Here is a 22,020-nt window from a genome sequence, read left to right as displayed (position 1 = left end):
TTCCTTCCCTCCCTCCCTCCCTCCCTTTCCCTCTTCCCTCTTTCTTTCCTTCTCTCTCTCTTTCTCTCCTTCCTTCTTTCCCTCTTTCTTTCCTTTTATCTCTCTCTCTCTTTCTCCTTCCCCCTCCCTCCCTTCCCTCCTTTCTTTCTCTCTTTCTTTCCCTCTTTCTCTCTCTCTCTCTCTCTTACTCCTTCCTTCCTTCCTTCCCTCTTTCTTTCTTTCTTTCCCTCTTTCTCTCTCTCTTTCTCTCTTTCCTTCTTTCTCTCTTTCCTTCTTTCTCTATTTCTCTCTTTCTCTCTTTCCTTCCTTCCCTCTTTCTCTCTCTCTTTCTCTCTTTCCTTCTTTCTCTCTTTCCTTCTTTCTCTATTTCTCTCTTTCTCTCTTTCCTTCCTTCCCTCTTTCTCTCTCTCTCTCTCTCTCTCTCTCTCTCTTTCTTTCTCTCTTTCCTTCTTTCCCTCTTTCCCTCTCCCCTCCTCCATGAGAAGGTCCTATGTCACTCCTGGCCTCCTGCCCACCATCATCTCCTCTTATCTGGAGACCAATCCATCCTAGAAGGTCAACCTGGAGATGTCCCTCTTCCTCGGCCAACCACAACATCTCCTCATCTCCTGGCAGGAAGTCCAGAGGTCCGTCTGATCTCCTGACTTCCTGCCAAGCTTTCCTTGGCAGGAAGTCCAGGAAGAAGATCAAAGGTCCATCTCCAGGCCTGACTTGACTTTGGCAGGAAGTCCAGGTCCTTCTGATCTCCTGACTTCCTGCCAAGCTTTCTTTGGCAGGAAGTCCAGGTCCACCTGATCTCCTGACTTCCTGCCAAGCTTTCCTTGGCAGGAAGTCCAGGAACAAGGAGGTCCATCTTATCATCTCCTGACTTCCTGCCAACTTTCCCTTGGCAGGAAGTCCAGGAAAAGAAGGCGGATCAAAGGTACACCTTATCATCTGACTTCCTGCCAACTTGACCTTGGCAGGAAGCCCAGGAGGACTTCCTGTCCTGCTCCTCCTCCTGGATCCGAGCTCCATCTCCTCATCTCTTGACTTCCTGCCAACTTTCCATTGGCAGGAAGTCCAGGAAGAAGATCCCAGGGCCATCTCTTGACTTCCTGCCAACTTGACCTTGGCAGGAAGCCCAGGAGGACTTCCTGTTCAGACCCTCCTCATGGATCAGGAGGTCCATCTCCTCATCTCTTGACTTCCTGCCAATTTTCCATTGGCAGGAAGTCCAGGAAGAAGATCACAGGTCCATCTCCTGACTTCCTGCCAACTTTCCATCTCAACATCTCACTTCCTGCCAACTCCCCCTTGGCAGGAAGCCCAGAACCAGGAGGTGGACCTTGGATCCACCTCCAGAACTTGGAGGTGGAGCCACCTAGGGCTCCGCCCCCCAGCTCTATAAAACCGGGCCGCCCTGGAGGACCCATAACCACGTCCTGTTTGGAGGAAGAAGGAAGTCCATGCTGAAGATGAAGCTCTTCTTGTTGGCGGTTCCTCTGGCGTTCTTCTGCCTGGTCCAGGGCTTCTCGGATGACCCTCAGCACCGGGAGAAGGTAAGGGAGGTCCTATGGGTCATCTAGACTGACCCGCTTCTTCTGGGGTCCTCCAACGTCCCTCTCTGCCCCCCAACTGGGCTCTCCTTCCTTCCTTCTTCCATCCCTCCCTCCTTCCTTCTCCTTCCTTCCTTCCTTCCACTCCTTCCTTCTTTCCTTCCTTCCTTCCACTCCTTCCTTCCTTCCTTCCTTCCTTCCTTCCTTCCTCTCCTTCCTTCCTTCCTTCCTTCCTCCCTCCCTCCTTCCTTCTCTCTCTCTCTCTCTCTTTCCCTCTGTCTCTCCTCTTCCTTCCTTGCCTCCCTCCTTCCGTCCTTCCTCTTTCTCTCTCTTTCCTTCTTTCCCTCTTTCTTTCTCTCTTTCTCTCTCTCTTTCTCTCTCTCTTTTTCTCTTTCCTTTTCCCTCTTTCTTTCTCTCTTTCCTTCTTTCCCTCTTTCTTTCTCTCTTTCTCTCTCTCTTTCTCTCTCTCTTTTTCTCTTTCCTTTTCCCTCTTTCTTTCTCTCTTTCCTTCTTTCCCTCTTTCTTTCTCTCTTTCTCTCTCTCTTTCTCGCTTTCCTTCTTTTCCTCTTTCTTTCTCTCTTTCTCTCTTTCTCTCTCTCTTTCCTTCCCTCTTTCTCTCTCTTTCTTTCCTTCTTTCCCTCTTTCTTTCCCTCTTTCTCGCTTTCTCTCTTTCCTTCTTTCTTTCTTTCTCTCTTTCTCTCTTTCCTTCTTTCCCTCTTTCCTTCCCTCCTTCTTTATCTCCCTCCCTCCCTCTAGCTATTCCTCTTTTTTCTCCTCCTTCCTTCCTTCCTTCATTCCTTTTCTTTCTTTCTTTCTCTTTCTCTCTTTCCTTCTTTCCTCCTACCCTCTTCTTCCCTCCTTCCTTCCTTCCCTCTTTCCTTCCATCCTTCCTTCCTTCCTTCACTCCTTCCTTCCTCCTTCCTTCCTTCCTCCTTCCTTCCCTCCTTCCTTCACTCCTCCCTCCCTCCCTCCCCTCCTTCCTCCCTTCCTTCCTTCCCTCCTTCCTCCCTCCCTCCCTCCTCCCTTCCTTCTCTCTCTCCCTCTCCCTCCTTCCTTCCTTCCTTCCTCCATCCCCTTCCTTCCTTCCTTCCTTCCTTGCTACCTTCCTTCCTCCCTCCCTCCCTCCCCCTCCCTCCTTCCTTCCTTCCTTCCTTCCTTCACTCCTTCCTTCCATCCTTCCTTCCTTCCTCCCTCCTTCCTTCCCTCCCTCCTTCCCTCCCTCCTTCCCTCCTTCCTTCCTTCCCTGCTTCCCTCCTTCCTCCTTCCTTCCCTCCTTCCTTCCCTCCTCCCTCCCTCCCTCCTTCCTCCCTTCCTTCACTCCTTCCTTCCTTCCTTCCTTCCTTCCAGGCCAAAGGAAGATGGATGACCTTGGCCCTCAGCACCACCGACCCCAAGATCCTGAAGCACATGGATAAGATGAAGATCGTCATGGTGGACGTCGCCTTCGAAGGAGAAGATGTGGTGGTGGAGACACGCATTCCCACGTAAGGGGGGCAGGAAGTGGCTGGTTTGGGACAGGAAGTGGCTGGTTTGGGAGAGGAAATGGCTGGTTTGGGGACAGGAAGTGCCTGTTTGGGAGAGGAAGGGCCTGGTTTGGGAGAGGAAGGGCCTGGGAACAGGAAGGACCTGGTTTGGGAGAGGGAGAGGAAGTGGATGGTTTGGGAGAGGAAGTGGCTGGTTTTGGGACAGGATGGGGTGGAAGGGGGCAGGAAGTGGCTGGTTTGGGAGAGGAAGGGCCTGGGAACAGGAAGGACCTGGTTTGGGAGAGGGAGAGGAAGTGGATGGTTTGGGAGAGGAAGTGGCTGGTTTTGGGACAGGATGGGGTGGAAGGGGGCAGGAGGGTCATCCGGACGGAGTTTGGGGAGAGGAAGTGGCTGGTTTGGGAGAGGAAGTCATGGGTTTGGGAGAGGAAGTGCCTGTTTTGGAACAGGATGGGGTGGAAGGGGGCAGGAGGGTCATCCAGATGGACTTGGGGAGAGGAAGTGGCTGGTTTGGGAGAGGAAGTGCCTATTTTGCAACAGGAAGTCAAGGTTTTGGAATAGGAGGTCTCTGGGAACAGGAAGGGCCTGGTTGGGGAGAGGAAGTGGCTGGTTTGGGAGAGGAAGTGGCTGGTTTGGGGTGGGGTGTCCCTGTTTTGGAAGAGGAAGTGGCTGTTTGGGGGAGGAAGTGGCTGGTTTGGGAGAGGAAGGGCCTGGGAACAGGAAGGACCTGCTTTGGGAGAGGGAGAGGAAGTGGATGGTTTGGGAGAGGAAGTGGCTGGTTTGGGAGAGGAAGGGCCCGGGAACAGGAAGGACCTGGTTTGGGAGAGGGAGAGGAAGTGGATGGTTTGGGAGAGGAAGTGGCTGGTTTTGGGACAGGATGGGGTGGAAGGGGGCAGGAGGGTCATCCGGACGGAGTTTGGGGAGAGGAAGTGGCTGGTTTGGGAGAGGAAGTCATGGGTTTGGGAGAGGAAGTGCCTGTTTTGGAACAGGATGGGGTGGAAGGGGGCAGGAAGTGGTTGGTTTGGGAGAGGAAGTCCCTCTTTTGAAATAGGAAGTGATGGTTTTGGAGCAGGAAGGGTCTGTTTTGGGAGACGAAGTGGCTGGTTTGGGAGAGGAAGGGCCTGGGAACAGGAAGGACCTGGTTTGGGAGAGGGAGAGGAAGTGGATGGTTTGGGAGAGGATGGGGTGGAAGGGTCATCCGGATGGACTTGGGGGAGAGGAAGTGGCTGGTTTGGGAGAGGAAGGGCCTGTTTTGGGAGAGGAAGTGGCTGGTTTGGGAGAGGAAGTGGCTGGTTCGGGAGAGGAAGTGCCTGTTTGGGAGAGGAAGTGCCTGGGAACAGGAAGGGCCTGTTTTGGGAGAGGAAATTGCTGTTTGGGACAGGAAGTGCGGTTTGGGAGAGGAAGCGTCTGTTTTGGGGTGGGGTGTCCCTGTTTTGGAAGAGGAAGTGGCTGGTTTGGGAGAGGAAGTGCCTGTTTGGGAGAGGGAGTGCCTGTTTGGGAGAGGAAGTTGCTTTTTGGTAGAGGAAGTGCCTGTTTGGGAGAGGAAGTGGCTGGTTTGGGAGAGGAAGTGCCTGAAGCACATGGAGAAGATGAAGATCGTCATGGTGGACGTCGCCTTTGAAGGAGAAGACGTGGTGGTGGAGACACGCATTCCCACGTAAGGGGGGCAGGAAGTGCTTGTTTGGGGACAGGAAGTGGCTGGTTTGGGAGAGGAGGTGGCTGGTTTGGGAGAGGAAGTGACGGTTTGGGGGTGGGGTGTCCCTGTTTTGGAAGAGGAAGGGCCTGGTTTGGGACAGGAAGTCACAGTTTTGGAATAGGAGGTCTCTGGGAACAGGAAGGGCCTGTTTGGGAGAGGAAGTGCCTGTTTGGGAGAGGAGGTGGCTGGTTTGGGAGAGGAAGTGGCTGGTTTGGGAGAGGAAGTGGCTGGTTTGGGAGAGGAAGTCCCTGGTTTTGGGAGAGGAAGTCCTATTTTGCAGGAAGTCACGGTTTTGGAATAGGAGGTCTCTGGGAACAGGAAGGGCCTGGTTGGGGAGAGGAAGTGCCTGTTTTGGGGTGGGGTGTCCCTGTTTTGGAAGAGGAAGGGCCTGGTTTGGGGAGAGGAAGTGGCTGGTTTTGGGAACAGGAAGTGGATGGTTTGGGAGACGAAATGGCTGTTTGGGAAGGGCCTGGTTTGGGACAGGAAGTGCCTGTTTTGGGGTGGGGTGTCCTTGGTTTGGGAGAGGAAGTGGCTGGTTTGGGAGAGGAAGGGCCTGTTTTGGGAAGAGGAAGGGCCTGGTTTGGGAGAGGAAGTCCCTCTTTTGAAATAGGAAGTGACGGTTTTGGAGCAGGAAGGGCCTGGTTTGGGAGAGGAAGTGCCTGGTTTGGGAGAGGAAGTGCCTGTTTGGGAGAGGGAGTGGCTGTTTGGGAGAGGGAGTGGCTGTTTGGGAGAGGAAGGGCCTGGTTTGGGAGAGGAAGTGGCTGTTTTAGGGTGGGGTGTCCCTGTTTTGGAAGAGGAAGGGCCTGGTTTGGAAGAGGAAGTGGCTGGTTTGGGAGAGGAAGTGGCTGGTTTGGGAGAGGAAGTGGCTGTTTTGGGAGAGGAAATGGCTGTTTGGGAGAGGAAGTGGCTGGTTTGGGAGAGGAAGGGCCTGTTTTGGGAGAGGAAGTGGCTGTTTTGGGGTGGGGTGTCCCTGTTTTGGAAGAGGAAGGGCCTGGTTTGGAAGAGGAAGTGGCTGGTCTGGGAGAGGAAGTGGCAGGTTTGGGAGAGGAAGTGACGGTTTGGGGGTGGGGTGTCCCGGTTTTGGAACAGGAAGTGACGGTTTTGGACTAGGAGGTCCCTATTTTCACAAGATGGGGTATTTTGGAAGAGGAAGTCCCTATTTTGGGAGAGGAAGTGCCTGTCTTGGAAGAGGGAGTGACTATTTTAGAACAGGAAGTCACTGTTTTGGCATGGAGCGTCCCGGTTTTGGAATAGGAAGTCCATCTTTGGGAAGAGGAAGTGCCTGGTTTGGAACAGGATGGGGTGGAAGAGGAAGTCCCTATTTTGGAATAGGAAGTCCCTGTTTGGGAGTAGGAAGTGACTATTTTGGGGGGCCACTACTATGGGATGGGATGTCCCACTTTGGGAAGAGGAAGTCCCTATTTTGGAACAGGAAGTCCCTGCTTTGGGATGGGATGTTCCACTATTGTAACAGGAAGTCCCTGTTTTGGAATAGGAAGTCCTTATTTTGGAACAGGAAGTCCCTATTTTGCAACAGGATGGGGTGGAACAGGAAGTCCCTATTTTGGAAGAGGAAGTCCCTATTTTCACAAGATGGGGTGTCCCAGTTTTGGAACAGGAAGTCCCTATTTTGGAATAGGAAGTCCTTATTATATAATAGGAAGTCTCTAATATGGACCAAGAAGTCCCTGTTTTGGAACAGGAAGTCCCTATTTTGCAACAGGAAGTCCCTGTTTTGGAACAGGAAGTCCCTATTATGGAATAGTAAGTCCCTATTTTGGAACAGGAAGTCCCTATCTTAGAATAAGAAGTCCCTAGTTTGGAACAGGAAGTCCCTATTTTCACAGGATGGGGTGTCCCTCTTATGGAACAGGAAGTCCCTATTTTGGAACAGGAAGTCCCTATTTTGGAACAGGAAGTCCCCCTTTTCATGGAAAGGGGGGTGTCCCGATTTCCCCCCGATAAATATATATATTTTTCCTTTTCTCGCCCCCAATAAATATATATATTTTTCCTTTTCTCGCCCCTGATAAATATATATATATTTCTTTTTCTCGCCCCTGATAAATATTTTTTTTCTTTTTCTCGCCCCTGATAAATATATATATTTTTCTTTTTCTTGCCCCCGATTTCCCCCCATAAATATATATCTTTTTCTTTTTCTCGCCCCTGATAAATATATATATTTTTCTTTTTTTCGCCCCCCATTAATATATATTTTTTTCTTTTTTCGCCCCTGATAAATATATATATATTTCTTTTTCTCGCCCCCCATAAATATATATATTTTCCTTTTTCTCGCCCCTGATAAATATATATATTTTTCTTTTTCTCGCCCCCAATAAATATATATATTTTTCTTTTTCTCGCCCCCGATAAATATATATTTTTCCTTTTTCTCGCCCCCAATTTTCCCCATAAATATATATATATATATATTTCTTTTTCTCGCCCCTGATAAATATATATATATTTCTTTTTCTCGCCCCCCATTAAATATATATTTTTTTCTTTTTCTCGCCCCCAATAAATATATATATTTTCCTTTTTCTCGCCCCCAATTTCCCCCCAATAAATATATATATATTTCTTTTTCTCGCCCCCGATTTCCCCCCATAAATATATATATATTTCTTTTTCTCGCCCCTGATAAATATATATATTTTTCTTTTTCTCGCCCCCGATTTCCCCCCATAAATATATATTTTTTTCTTTTTCTCGCCCCTGATAAATATATATATTTTTCTTTTTCTCGCCCCGGATAAATATATATTTTTTTCTTTTTCTTGCCCCTTATAAATATATATATTTTCCTTTATCTCGGCAGGCCCCACGGCTGCAAACCCATCAAGATGGTTTTCAAGAGAGGCGAAGACGGGAAATACTACCACAAATGCAGTTCGTATCCACTTCCTGTCCCGCCCCACTTCCTGTTTGAATGGTTCAGTCCAGTGCTGCCGGCTTCCTATTGGCCAGGAAGTATCCAGGAAGCTACCAACTTGGGGGGGATTCCGCCAGTGACAAACGTTTTCCCCGTTTTATTCTGATTTTTAATGCTCAAAGCTGGCCAGACGTGAAGATTGAGTAATGTTCATTAATATGAATTAATGTGACATATTATTTTATATATTAGAGATGTTATTCATTATATTATAATTATATTATATTATATTATATTATATTATATTATATTATATTATATTATATTATATTATATTATATTATATTATTATATTAATATAATAATATAATATAATATAATAAATATAATCTGAATCCTATTTTTCATCTGAATAATCCTATTTTTAATATGAATAATCCTATTTTTAATACGAATACTCGTCTTTTTAATCTGAATAATCCTATTTTTTTCATCTGAATTCCTTTCTTTTTAATCTATATAATCCTATTTTTCATCTGAATAATCCTATTTTTCATCTGAATAATCCTATTTTTAATATGAATACTCATATTTTAAATCTCAATGCTCACATTTTTAATACGAATACTCGTCTTTTTAATCTGAATAATCCTATTTTTTTCATCTGAATTCCTTTCTTTTTAATCTATATAATCCTATTTTTCATCTGAATAATCCTATTTTTATTCTGAATAATCCTATTTTTAATATGAATACTCATATTTTAAATCTCAATACTCACATTTTTAATACGAATACTCGTCTTTTTAATCTGAATAATCCTATTTTTTTCATCTGAATTCCTTTCTTTTTAATCTATATAATCCTATTTTTCATCTGAATAATCCTGTTTTTAATCTGAATAATCCTATTTTTAATATGAATACTCATATTTTAAATCTCAATGCTCACATTTTTAATACGAATACTCGTCTTCTTAATCTGAATAATCCTATTTTTTTCATCTGAATTCCTTTCTTTTTAATCTATATAATCCTATTTTTCATCTGAATAATCCTATTTTTAATCTGAATAATCCTATTTTTAATATGAATACTCATATTTTAAATCTCAATGCTCATATTTTTAATACGAATACTCGTCTTTTTAATCTGAATAATCCTATTTTTTTCATCTGAATTCCTTTCTTTTTAATCTATATAATCCTATTTTTCATCTGAATAATCCTATTTTTCATCTGAATAATCCTATTTTTAATATGAATACTCATATTTTAAATCTCAATGCTCACATTTTTAATACAAATACTCGTCTTTTTAATCTGAATAATCCTATTTTTTTTCCATCTGAATACTTGTCTTTTTAATCCGAATACTTGTTCTTTTTAATCTGAATAATCCTATTTTTTAATCTGAATAATCCTCTTTTTAATCCTGTCCTTTCCCCTTTCCCTCCAGAATTTGGCGACCATAAAGTCGAGGTCGTCGAGACGGACGGCCAGACGTACGCCATCGTCGACTTGATCACCATCCGGGATGGACAGACCTACCAGACCTCCACGCTCTATGGTAATTATTATTATTATTATTATTATTATTATTATTATTATTACTATTAAAATAAAATAAAAGCAGAGAATAAAATTATTTGCAATGGGGAACTGGAATAATCTCCGATTTAATGTATTTTCAATCTTTGTTGGAAGCTGCCCAGAGTGGCTGGGGAAGCCCAGTCAGTTGGGTGGGGTACAAATTATTATTATTATTATTATTAGTAGTAGTAGTAGTAGTATTAGTAGTAGTAGTAGTAGTAGTAGTAGTAGTATTACACCTACCAGACCACCACCCTCTATGGTATTATTATTATTATTATTATTATTATTATTATTATTATTATTATTAGTAGTAGTAGTAGTAGTATTACACCTACCAGACCACCACCCTCTATGGTATTATTATTATTATTATTATTATTATTAGTAGTAGTAGTAGTAGTATTAGTAGTAGTAGTATGATTAGTATTAATATTAGTATTATTAGACCTACCAGACCACCACCCCATGGTATTATTATTCTTAGTAGTAGTAGTAGTAGTAGTAGTCCTACCAGACCACCACCCTCTATGGTATTATTATTATTATTATTATTAGTAGTAGTAGTAGTAGTAGTACTGGTAGGTGTATTATTATTATTATTATTATTATTATTATTATTATTATTATTGAGGGCTATTACTACTAATAATAATATACTGATTTAATAACATTATCAGACTACTACTACTAGTAGTAGTATATTATTAATATACTATTAATATATATACTAATATACTACTCATAGTATATACTGATTTAATAACACTATTGAGGACTAATAATAATAATAATAATAATAATAATAATAATAATATACTGATTTAATAACACTATCAAGTACTACTACTACTAATAGTAGTAGTAGTAGTAGTAGTATATTATTAATATACCATTAATATATATACTAATATACTACTCATAGTATATACTGATTTAATAACACGATCAAGGCCTCCTCATCCTCCTAATATTATTATATTATTATATTATTATATTATTATATTATTATGATTAGATTAGATTAGATTATATTAGATTAGATTAGATTATATTAGATTATTATTATATTATTATTATTATTATATTATATTATATTATATTATATTATATTATATTATATTATATTATATTATATTATATTATATTTAATTATTATTATATTATATTATATTATATTGTATTATATTGTATTGTATTATATTATATTATATTATATTATATTATATTATATTATATTATATTATATTATATTATTATTATATTATATTATATTATATTATATTATATTATATTATATTATATTATATCATATCATATCATATCTAATAATTATTATTAATATTTCCCAGCCCGCGACGCCGAATCCCAGCCAATCGGCTTGCTGGAGGACTTCCAGCAGCGCAGCGAAAACCGAGGCTTCACCTCCGAGCAAATCAAGATCTTCCCCAAGGAAGGTGAGTCGGTCCTCCAAGAAGGTCCTCCAAGACGGTCCTCCAAGGCGGGACCTCGGAGGGTCATCCATCCCATAATAACCGCCTTTCTCCTCTCTCTCTCCACAGTCGCCTGCCAGGACCAAGCGGTGAGTATCCCGAATTCGGGTCTATCTGGATGGACATTCCCCACTTTGGGAAATGTCAGGTCTGTCTGGATGGACATTGCCCAGTTTGGGAAAGGTCAGGTCTAGCTGGATGGACATTGCCCAGTTTGGGAAATCTCAGGTCTAGCTTGAGGGACAGCTTCCAAGTCTATCTTGATGGACATTGCCCAGTTTGGGAAATCTCAGGTCTATCTGGATGGACATTGCCCATTTTGGGAAATGTCAGGTCTATCTTGGTGGACATTTCCCATTTTGGAAAATGTCAGGTCTGTCTGGATGGACATTGCCCAGTTTGGGAAATGTCAGGTCTAGCTGGATGGACATTGCCCAGTTTGGGAAATGTCAGGTCTAGCTTGGTAGAGAACATCTCAGGTCTATCTGATGGACATTGCCCATGGTTGAGAAATCTCAGGTCTATCTTGATAGACATTTCCCATTTTGGGAAATCTCAGGTCTAGCTTGAGGGACAGCTTCCAAGTCTATCTTGATGGACATTGCTCAGTTTGGGAAATCTCAGGTCTAGCTGGATGGACATTGCCCAGTTTGGGAAATGTCACGTCTATCCGGATGGACATTTCCCATGGTGGAGAAATCTCAGGTCTATAGCTTGGTGGAGGACATCTCAGGGCTTTTTTGATGGACATTTCCCAGTTTGGGAAATGTCAGGTCTATCTTGATAGACATTTCCCGTTTGGGGAAATCTCAGATCTGTCCTGATGGATAATTCCCAGGGTGCAGAAATCTCAGGTCTATCTTGATGGACATCTTCCAGGTCTATCTGGATGGACATTTCCCATTTTGGGAAATCTCAGGTCTATCTTGGTGGGTATTTCCCAGGTTTATATTGATGGACATCTCCCATGGTGGAGAAATCTCAGGTCTATCTGGATGGACATTTCCCATTTTGGGAAATCTCAGGTCTATCTTGGTGGACATTGCCCATTTTGGGAAATCTCCCGTCTATCTTGATGGACATTTCCCAAGTCTACCTTGATGGACATTTCCCAAGACTAATTGATGGACATTTCCCAAGTCCACCTTGATGGACATTTCCCAGGTCTATCTTGATGGAGATTTCCCAAGTCTACTTTGATGGACATTTCCCATTTTGGGAAATCTCAGGTCTATCTTGATGAACATTTCCCAAGTCTACCTTGATGGACATTTCCCAGGTCTATCTTGATGGACATTTCCCAAGTCTGTATTTTGGACATTCCCCAAGTCTATATTGATGGACATTTCCCAGGTCTATCTTGATGGACATTTCCCAAGTCTGTATTTTGGACATTCCCCAAGTCTATATTGATGGACATTTCCCAGGTCTACCTTGATATCCCTCAAGATATCTTGATGGACATTTTCCAAGTCTATCTTTTGGACATTTCCCAGGTCAATCTTGATGGACATTTCCCAAGTCTATCTTGATGGACATTTCCCAGGTCTACCTTGATGGACATTTCCCAAGTCTACCTTGATGGACATTTCCCAAGTCTACCTTGATGGACATTTCCCAAGTCTACCTTGATATCCCTCAAGATATCTTGATGGACATTTCCCAAGTCTACCTTGATGGACATTTCCCAGGTCCACATTGATGGACATTTCCCAAGTCTAATTGATGGACATTTCCCAAGTCCACCTTGATGGACATTTCCCAAGTCTACCTTGATGGACATTTCCCATTTTGGGAAATCTCAGGTCTATCTTGGTGGACATCTCCCATTTTGGGAAATCTCAGGTCTATCTTGATGGACATTTCCAAGCTCTATCTTGATGGACATTTCCCAGGTCTACCTTGATGGACATTTCCCAGGTCCACCTTGATGGACATTTCCCAAGTCTACCTTGATGGACATTTCCCAAGTCTACCTTGCTATCCCTCAAGATATCGTGATGGACATTTCCCAAGTCGATGGATGGATGGATATCAAGTCTATCTTGATGGATATTTCCCAGGTCCACCTTGATGGACATTTCCCAAGTCTACCTTGATGGAGGTTTCCCAGGTCTATCTTGATGGACATCTCCCAAGTCTACCTTGATGGACATCTCCCAAGTCTATCTTGATGGACATTGCCCAGGTCTAGCTAGGTGAAGAAATATTTTGGTGGACATTTCCCAAGTCTACTTTGATGGACATTTCCCATTTTGGGAAATCTCAGGTCTATCTTGGTGGACATCTCCCATTTTGGGAAATCTCAGGTCTATCTTGATGGACATTTCCCAGGTCTATCTTGATGGACATTTCCCAAGTCTATATTTTGGACATTTCCCAAGTCTATTTTGATGGACATTTCCCAAGTCTAATTGATGGACATTTCCCAAGTCTACCTTGATGGACATTTCCCATTTTGGGAAATCTCAGGTCTATCTTGGTGGACATTTCCCAAGTCTGTATTTTGGACATTTCCCAAGTCTGTATTTTGGACATTCCCCAAGTCCATATTGATGGACATTTCCCAAGTCTACCTTGATATCCCTCAAGATATCTTGATGGACATTTCCCAAGTCTAGATGGACAGTTCCCAAGTCTATCCTGATGGACATTTCCCAAGTCTGTATTTTGGACATTCCCCAAGTCGATATTGATGGACATTTCCCAAGCTTGGAAACCTCACCTTCTCTTCTCCTTCTCTTCCAGGAATGAGAAGAACATCTCTATGGTCCTTTGATGTCACTTCCTCCTAATAAATAGATTCAGAAACTGCAACTTCCTGTCTGGGGTCTCTTTTGTATTATTATTATTATTATTATTATTAATATTATTATTATTATTATTATTATTATTATTATTATTGTCATGATTATTATTATTATTATTAACCGAGATATATCTTTAAAATCCCTAATTTAAATATTTAAATATCGAGTGATTGATCTGGCCCCATGGTATTGGTTATCGATCCAGCCCCACCTTATTGATTATCAATCCAATACATAATTTAAATATCGAGTGATTGATCCGGCCCCATGGTATTGGTTATCGATCCAACCCCACCTTATTGATTATCAATCCGATTATCAATCCAATCAATCATTTAAATACTTAGTGATTGATCCGGCCCCATGGTATTGGTTATCGATCCAGCCCTGTGTGATTGATTATCAATTCAATCCATCATTTAAATATTGAGTGATTGATCCGGCCCCATGTTATTGGTTATCGATCCAGCCCCACCTTATTGATTATCAATCCAGCCCCACCTTATTGATTATCAATCCAATCCATCATTTAAATATCGAGTGATTGATCCGGCCCCATGTTATTGATTATCAATCCAGCCCTGTGTGATTGATTATCAATCATTTAAATATCGAGTGATTGATCCGGCCCCATGGTATTGGTTATTGATCCAGCCCCACCTTATTGATTATCGATCCAGCGCAGTTTGATTGGGTATTGAACCAGCCCCTTGTTATTGATTATTCATCCAGCCCTGTGTGATTGGTTATCGATCCAATCAATCATTCAAATACTTTGCGATTGATCTGGCCCCGTGTGATTGGTTATCGATCCAGCCCCGCCTTATTGATTACCAATCCAGCCCCGTGTGATCGATTATCAATCCATTGACGTGTCATTGATTATCAACCCAGCCCAGTGTCACTGATTATCAATCCATCTACGTATTATTGATTATCAATCCATCCCTGTGTGATTGATTATAAATCCGGCCACATGTGATTGATTATCGATCCATCGACGCGTCGTTGATTATCCACCCAGCCCAGTGTCATTGATTATCAATCCATCTACGTATTATTGATTATCAATCCATCTACGTATTATTATCAATCTATCCCTGTGTTATTGATTATCAATCCAGCCCCGTGTGATCGATTATCTATCCATTGATGTGTCATTGATTATCAACCCAGCCCAGTGTCATTGATTATCAATCCATCTACGTATTATTGATTATCAATCCATCTACGTATTATTGATTATCAATCCATCTACATATTATTGATTATCTATCCATCCCTGTGTGATTGATTATCAATCCAGCCCCGTGTGATCGATTATCCATCCATTGATGTGTCATTGATTATCAACCCAGGCCAGTGTCACTGATTATCAATCCATCTACGTATTATTGATTATCAATCCATCTACGTATTATTGATTATCAATCTACGTATTATTGATTATCAATCCATCCCTGTGTGATCGATTACCAATCCAGCCCCGTGTGATCGATTATTGATCCATCGACGTGCCATTGATTATCAACCCAGCCCAGTGTCATTGATTATCAACCCATCTACGTATTATTATCAATCCATCCCTGTGTGATTGATTACCAATCCGGCCCCATGTGATCGATTATCAATCCATTGACATGTCATTATTATCAATCCATCTACGTATTGATTATCAATCCATCCCCGTGTGATCGATTATCGATCCCTTGACGTGTCATTGATTATCAACCCAGCCCAGTGTCATTGATTATCAATCCATCTACGTATTATTGATTACCAATCCGGTCCCATGTGATCGATTATTGATCCATCGACGTCTTCTTGGCTCTCGATCCAGGCCCTCCTCCAATCCCGAGAAGGGCGCCCTCTGCACATGCTCAGAGGCGGCCATGCTTCCCTCGAACCCAGAGACACTCTAGGAATATATATATATATATATCTCTTTATTGAGGGCATTCGCAAGAAGGGGAGACAAGATGGCGCCCTAGAGGGGCTTCTATGGGGCGGGAGGACAGTCGGGGGTCCCTTCCCTCTCTATGATCTCCTCCTAACCGGCTGGAGGTCCTAGAGAGGTCCCACTCTGTCCGGAAAAGCCCAAATTTCACCATAGAGGGCTCAAATCCTAGATTGTCCCCACCTGAAGATGTCGAACCCGGGCTTGGAGCGGAAGCAAAGCTTGATGGGAAATTGGGGGGCTGAGGAATCCTAGAAGGGTCAGGCTGGAGGAGCGGGAGGGGTCCCTTCCCTCTCTATGGTCCCCTCAGGAGGTGATGGAGGTCCTAGAGAGGTCGCTTCCCTCTCTATGATCCTTGGAAAGGGGGTCAGGCTGGAGGACCTGGAGGGGTCCCTTCCCTCTCTATGATCCCTTAAGAATGGGCTGGGTGTCCTAGAGAGGTCCCTTCTCTCTCTATGGTCCCCTCAGAAGGTGCTGGGTGTCCTAGAGGGGTCCCTTCCCTCCCTATGATCCCTGGATGTCCTAGAGAGGTCCCTTCCCTCTCTATGATCCAAGGGGGTCAGGCTGGATGACCCGGAGACCTCCCTTCCCTCTCTATGATCCCTGGAGGGTTCCACCCACTCTCTATGGTCCCCTCAGAAGGTGCTGGATGTCCTAGAGGGGTCACTCCCCTCTCTATGATCCCTGGGTGTCCTAGAGAGGTCCCTTCCCTCTCTATGATGCTTTGCAAAGGGGGTCAGGCTGGATGACCTGGAGAAGTCCCTTCCCTCTCTATGATCCATGGGTGTCCTAGAGGGGTCCCTTCTCTCTCTGATCCTTTACAAGGGGGTCAGGCTGGATGTCCTAGAGAGGTCCCTTCTCTCTCTCTATGATCCCCGAATAACGTGCCAGATGTCCTAGAGAGGTCCCTTCTCTCTCTCTCTATGGTCCTTTGCCAGGGGGTCAGGCTGGATGACCTGGAGGAGTCCCTTCCCTCTCTATGATCCCCAAAGAATGGACTGGATGTCCTAGAGAGGTCCCTTCTCTCTCTATCATCCCCTAAGAACCGGCTGGATGTCCTAGAGAGGACCCTTCCCTCTCTATGGTCCTTTGCAAGGGGGTCAGGCTGGAGGACCTGGAGGGGGCGTCCCTTCCCTCTCTAGCTCCGCCCCCTTGAACTCAGCCCCGCCCCTTTGCCCCCCCCAATTCCTCACAATGTGGCCCCAGGGAATCGTCCAATCCGAGAGTCCCGTTGGGCGGAGTCAGGAAAATCGTCCAATGACGGAGCCCCGAATCGTCCGATGACAGGGTCTGGTTGGGCGGAGCCGGAAATGGTCCAATCACAGAGCCAGGCTGGGCGACGGCCTGCAAACTGCCCGGCGACAGAGCCCTGAAGCCGTCCAATGACAGAGTCCCGTTGGGCGGAGCCTGGGAGTCGTCCAATGACAGAACTCCGTCTGTATTTCGCCCGGCAACAGGGCCCTGAAAACGTCCCATGACCGAATCCCATTGGGTGGCTGCCTGTAATCTGCCCGGCAACAGAGCCCTGAAATCATCCAATGACAAGAGTCCTGTTGGGCAGCATCTTGAAAGCGTCCAATGACGGAGCTCCGTGGAGCAGCGGTCGTAAACTGCCCGGCGACAGAGCCCGGAAACTTTGCATGGGGGTCAGGCTGGAGGACCTGGAGGGGTCCCTTCCCTCTCTATGATCCCTGGATGTCCTAGAGAGGTCCCTTTCCCCCCCCCTCTCTATGATCCCTAAGAACCAGCTGGAGGTCCTAGAGAGGTCCCTTCTCTATGATCCAAGGGGGTCAGGCTGGATGACCCGGAGACCTCGCTTCCCTCTCTATGATCCCTGGAGGGTTCCCTTCCCTCTCTATGTTCCCCTAAGAAGGTGCTGGATGTCCTAGAGGGGTCCCCTCCCTTTCTATGATCCCTGGATGTCCTAGAGAGGTCCCTTTTTTCCCCCTCTCTATGATCCCTAAGAACCAGCTGGAGGCCCTAGAGAGGTCCCTTCTCTATGATCCAAGGGGGTCAGGCTGGATGACCCGGAGACCTCGCTTCCCTCTCTATGATCCCTGGAGGGTTCCCTTCCCTCTCTATGTTCCCCTAAGAAGGTGCTGGATGTCCTAGAGGGGTCCCCTCCCTTTCTATGATCCCTGGGTGCCTAGAGAGGTCCCTTCCCCTCTCCATGATCCCCTCATCCCCGGCTGGATGTCCTAGAGAGGTCCTTTCCCTCTCTATGATGCTTTGCAAAGGGGTCAGGCTGGATGACCTGGAGGGTTCCCTCCCCTCTCTATGTTCCCCTAAGAAGGTGCTGGATGTCCTAGAGAGGTCCCCTCCCTTTCTATGATCCCTGGGTGCCTAGAGAGGTCCCTTCCCCTCTCCATGATCCCCTCATCCCCGGCTGGATGTCCTAGAGAGGTCCTTTCCCTCTCTATGATGCTTTGCAAAGGGGTCAGGCTGGATGACCTGGAGGGGTCCCTCCCCTCTCTATGTTCCCCTAAGAAGGTGCTGGATGTCCTAGAGGGGTCCCCTCCCTTTCTATGATCCCTGGATGTCCTAGAGAGGTCCCTTCCCCTCTCCATGATCCCCTAATCACCGGCTGGATGTCCTAGAGAGGTCCTTTCCCTCTCTATGATGCTTTGCCAAGGGGTCAGGCTGGAGGACCTGGAGGGGTCCCTCCCCTCTCTATGATTCCTGGATGACAAGAGTCCCATTGGGCGATTGCCTGTAATCCGCCCAGCGACAGAGCCCGGAAACCGTCCAATGGCAGAGCCCCGTTGGCTGGCGCCTGTAATCCGCCCGGCGACAGGGCCCTGAAACTGTCCAATGACCGAATCCCGTTGGGTGGTTGCCTGTAATCCGCCCGGCAACAGAGCCTCGAAATCATCCAATGACAAGAGTCCTGTTGGGCAGCGTCTTGAAACCGTCCAATGGCAGAGCCCCGTTGGATGACGCCTGTAATCCGCCCGGCGACAGAGCCCGGAAACCGTCCAATGGCAGAGCCCCGTTGGCTGGCGCCTGTAATCCGCCCGGCGACAGAGCCCGGAAACCGTCCAATGGCAGAGCCCCGTTGGCTGGCGCCTGTAATCTGCCCGGCGACAGGGCCCTGAAACTGTCCAATGACCGAATCCCGTGGGGTGGTTGCCTGTAATCCGCCCGGCAACAGGGCCTTGAAATCCTCCAAGGACAGAGGATCTGGAAACCGTCCAATGACGGAGCTCCGTTGAGCAGCGGTCGTAATCTGCCCGGAGACAGAGCCGCCAACTGTCCAATGACAGAATCCCGTTGGGCGGTTGCCTGTAATCTGCCCGGCAACAGGGCCCGGGAACGGTCCAATGACAGAGCCCCGTTGGATGGTGCTGGGAAATCGTCCAATGAGGGAGCCCCTGATAGTCCAATGGCAGAGTCCCGTTGGCTGGCTGCCTGTAATCTGCCCAGCAACAGGGCCTTGAAATCATCCAATGACGGAGCTCCGTGGAGCAGCGGTCGTAAACTGCCCGGCGACAGAGCCCGGAAACCGTCCAATGGCAGAGCCCCGTTGGCTGGCGCCTGTAATCCGCCCGGCGACAGAGCCCGGAAACCGTCCAATGGCAGAGCCCCGTTGGCTGGCGCCTGTAATCCGCCCGGCGACAGAGCCCGGAAACCGTCCAATGGCAGAGCCCCGTTGGCTGGCGCCTGTAATCCGCCCGGCGACAGAGCCCGGAAACCGTCCAATGGCAGAGCCCCGTTGGCTGGCGCCTGTAATCCGCCCGGCGACAGAGCCCGGAAACCGTCCAATGGCAGAGCCCCGTTGGATGACGCCTGTAATCTGCCCGGCGACAGAGCCCGGAAACCGTCCAATGACAGAGCCCCGTTGGCTGGCGCCTGTAATCCGCCCGGCGACAGAGCCCTGACTGAATCCCATTGGCCGGAGCCTGGAAATCGTCCAATGAGGGAGATGCGACGGGGCGGCGGGTCCCGGGTTCGAGTCACGTGACGGCGGCGGAGCTTTTGCCCTCCCAACCCGGGTTCAAGTCCCATGAGGCGACGGCGAAGCCCCCAAATCGGCAATTCGCTGGGTCCCGGGTTCAAGGCGCATGACGGGGTCCCGGGTCCCGGGTTCGAATCCCAAGGCGGCGCAGGAAAATGAACGAGATCCGACGGGTCCCGGGTCCGGGTTCGAATCAGGGGTCTTGGGTCCCGGGTTCAAGTCGCACGACGGCGCAGGAACCCCGGGGGAAATCCGAGGGGCTCCCATGTCCCGGGTTCAAGTCCCAGGAGGGCGCCTGAAATTGGACGGGTCACATGACGCTTGCAGGATCGAATCACGTGACGTGGTGGCGGGTCCCGGGTTCGAGTCCCGTGACAGGGTCCCGTGTCCTGGCTTCGAGTCACACTCCGGACTCCTGTGTCCCGGGTTCGAATCACATGACGGGCTCCGGGTTCAAGTCTCACAACGTTCTTCCGGGTCCCGGGTTCGAGTCCCGTTCCAGGCTCCCGTGTCCCGGGTTCAAATCACATGACAGGCTCCCGGGTTCAAGTCCCATGACGTTCTTCCGGGCTCCGGGTTCAAATCACACGGCAGTCTCCCAGGTCCCGGGTTCGAGTCGCATGACGGGCTTCTACGTCCCGGGTTCGAGTCCCATGACAGGGCAGGAATCGACGGGGTCCCGGGTTCAAATTACATGACAGGCTCCCGGGTTCAAGTCCCATGATGGGCTCTGGGTTCAAATCACACGGCAGGCTCCCAGGTCCCGGGTTCGAGTCCCATGACGTTCTTCTGGGTCCCGGGTTCGAGTCCCATAGACAGGGTCCCGGGTTCGAGTCCCCTTCTGGGCTTGCAGGTCCCGGGTTCAAGTCCCATGATGGTGCAGGAAACCCGGGGGAAATCCGACTGGTCCCGGGTTCGAGTCCCGTTCTGGGCTTGCAGCTCCCAGGTTCGAGGCCATGTCCCGTGTCCCGGGTTCAAATCACATGACGGCCTCCTTGGTCCCGGGTTTGAGTCCGTGTCCCGGGTTCGAGTCCCATGACGGTGCAGGAAGCGACGGGGTCCCGGGTTCAAGTCCCACGACGGCGCCGGAAACCCGGGGGAAATCCGACTGGCCCCGGGTTCGAGTCCCGTTCCGGGCTTGCAGCTCCCAGGTTCGAGTCCATATCCCGGGTCCCGGGTTCGAGTCACATGACAGTGCAGTAACCCGGGTCCTGGGTTCGAGAGCCATGATGGCGCAGGAGACAAGGGGCTCCCAGGTCCCGGGTTCGAGTCCGTGTCCCAGGTCCAAGTCACATGACGGTGCAGTAACCCCGGAGGAAATCCGACGGGTCCCGGGTTCGAGAAGCATGATGGTGCAGGAGACAACGGGCTCCCAGGTCCCGGGTTCGAGTCCGTGTCCCGGGTTCGAGTCACATGACGGTGCAGGAATCCTGGGGGAAATCCGGCGGGTCCCGGGTTCGAGAAGCATGCTGGTCCCGGGTTCGAGTCCGTGTCCCGGGTTCGAGTCACATGACAGCGCAGAAATCCTGGGGGAAATCTGACGGGTGCCGGGTTCGACTCACATGACGGGCTCCCGGCTCCGGGTTCAAATCCCACTCCGGCTTCCCGGCTCCAAGACACATTCTGGGGTTGCGGGTCCCGGGTTCAAGTCCATATCCCGGGTGGCGGGTTGCGATTGGCCGGCTGGGCCGGGGGGAGGCGGGCCAGGAGGCGGGTGTTGACGGCCAGGGCGGCCAATCCGTAGTCGGGGAAGAGGACCGTTTCCCGTTGGCAGGCGGGGCAGGAAGTGAACTTGGACACTGGCTCCGGGTTCGAATCACATGACAGGGTCCCGGGTTCAAGTCCCATGACGTTCTTCCGGGCTCCGGGTTCGAATCACATGACGGGTTCGAATCCCATGACAGGGTCCCGGGTTCGAGTCACACGACCTTCTTCCGGGCTCCGGGTTCGAGTCACATGACGGGCTCACGGGCTCAAGTCCCATGACAGGGCTCTGGGTTCGAGTCACATGACGTTCTTCCGGGCTCCAGGTTCAAATCACATGGCAGGCTCCCAGGTCCCGGGTTCGAGTCACATGACGTTCTTCCGGGCTCCGGGTTCGAATCACATGACAGGCTCCTGGGTCGCGGGTTCAAGTCCCATGACGTTCTTCTGGGTCCCGGATTCAAGTCCCATGATGGGCTCCCGGGCTCCGGGTTCGAATCACATGACAGGCTTCCGGGCTCCGGGTTCGAATCACATGATGGGCTCCTGGGCTCAAGTCCCAGGACAGGGTCCCGGGTTCAAGTCCCATGACGTTCTTCCGGGCTCTGGGTTCGAATCACATGACAGGCTCCCGGGTTCGAGTCCCATGACGTTCTTCCGGGCTCTGGGTTCGAATCACATGACGGGCTCACGGGCTCAAGTCCCATGACAGGGTCCCGGGTTTGAGTCACATGACATTCTTCCGGGCTCCTGGGTTCAAGTCCCATGAGAGGGTCCCGGGTTCAAGTCCCATGACGTTCTTCTGGGTCCCGGGTTCGAGTCCCATGACAGGGCTCCGGGTTCGAGTCACGTTCCAGGCTCCTGTGTCCCGGGTTCAAATCACATGGCAGGCTCCCGGATCCCGGGTTCAAATC

The 22,020-nt window shown here is 48.0% G+C and overlaps 1 protein-coding gene and 5 long non-coding RNA genes across 7 annotated transcripts; 4 read left to right on the top strand and 2 right to left on the bottom strand.

Annotated features, from left to right (window-relative positions):
* Window positions 1–492: 492 nt before the first annotated feature.
* LOC310698696 lies at window positions 493–1,277 on the bottom strand. The gene is made up of 3 exons (XR_014521706.1): window positions 958–1,277; window positions 870–885; window positions 493–706 (listed from the first exon to the last, which is right to left on the bottom strand). It is a non-coding gene; the product is annotated as an uncharacterized lncRNA (long non-coding RNA).
* Window positions 1,278–4,589: 3,312 nt separating this feature from the next.
* Window positions 4,590–13,497, top strand: LOC310698709 (extracellular fatty acid-binding protein-like). Its single transcript, XM_083486117.1, has 6 exons — window positions 4,590–4,676; window positions 7,543–7,613; window positions 9,054–9,164; window positions 10,540–10,644; window positions 10,750–10,769; window positions 13,429–13,497. Exons 1-6 carry the CDS (start codon window positions 4,600–4,602, stop codon window positions 13,432–13,434), a joined length of 390 nt encoding a protein of 129 aa, XP_083342243.1. The 5' UTR covers window positions 4,590–4,599; the 3' UTR covers window positions 13,435–13,497.
* On the top strand, window positions 11,167–12,245 carry LOC310698710. The gene is made up of 2 exons (XR_014521710.1): window positions 11,167–11,199; window positions 11,305–12,245. It is a non-coding gene; the product is annotated as an uncharacterized lncRNA (long non-coding RNA).
* On the bottom strand, window positions 11,653–12,996 carry LOC310698711. The gene is made up of 4 exons (XR_014521711.1): window positions 12,916–12,996; window positions 12,452–12,531; window positions 11,826–11,915; window positions 11,653–11,711 (listed from the first exon to the last, which is right to left on the bottom strand). It is a non-coding gene; the product is annotated as an uncharacterized lncRNA (long non-coding RNA).
* On the top strand, window positions 12,782–13,057 carry LOC310698712. Its single transcript, XR_014521712.1, has 2 exons — window positions 12,782–12,909; window positions 12,990–13,057. It is a non-coding gene; the product is annotated as an uncharacterized lncRNA (long non-coding RNA).
* Window positions 13,498–19,598: 6,101 nt separating the features above from the next.
* On the top strand, window positions 19,599–21,372 carry LOC310697882. Of its 2 annotated transcripts, XR_014521245.1 has the most exons (5): window positions 19,599–19,621; window positions 20,210–20,374; window positions 20,434–20,579; window positions 20,685–20,985; window positions 21,307–21,372. It is a non-coding gene; the product is annotated as an uncharacterized lncRNA (long non-coding RNA). The 2 variants fall into 2 exon arrangements; XR_014521244.1 differs by lacking the exon at window positions 20,434–20,579.
* The last annotated feature ends 648 nt before the right edge of the window (window positions 21,373–22,020 follow it).

This window comes from Podarcis liolepis, assembly GCF_965112155.1.
Source record: "Podarcis liolepis genome assembly, chromosome: Z".
NCBI classification, from domain to species: domain Eukaryota; kingdom Metazoa; phylum Chordata; class Lepidosauria; order Squamata; family Lacertidae; genus Podarcis; species Podarcis liolepis.
Note: the sequence above shows the minus strand (reverse complement) of the source record. Positions and strands in the feature narration are given on the sequence as shown.

Excerpts from the sequence above, each read along its gene's own strand:
- LOC310698709 (XM_083486117.1), top strand. The coding sequence starts at position 4,600 with ATGGAGAAGATGAAGATCGTCATGGTGGACGTCGCCTTTGAAGGAGAA. Across the intron at positions 7,614-9,053 it reads GAAATACTACCACAAATGCA|AATTTGGCGACCATAAAGTC; the intron begins GTTCGTATCCAC and ends CTTTCCCTCCAG. Across the intron at positions 10,645-10,749 it reads CAAGATCTTCCCCAAGGAAG|TCGCCTGCCAGGACCAAGCG; the intron begins GTGAGTCGGTCC and ends CTCTCTCCACAG.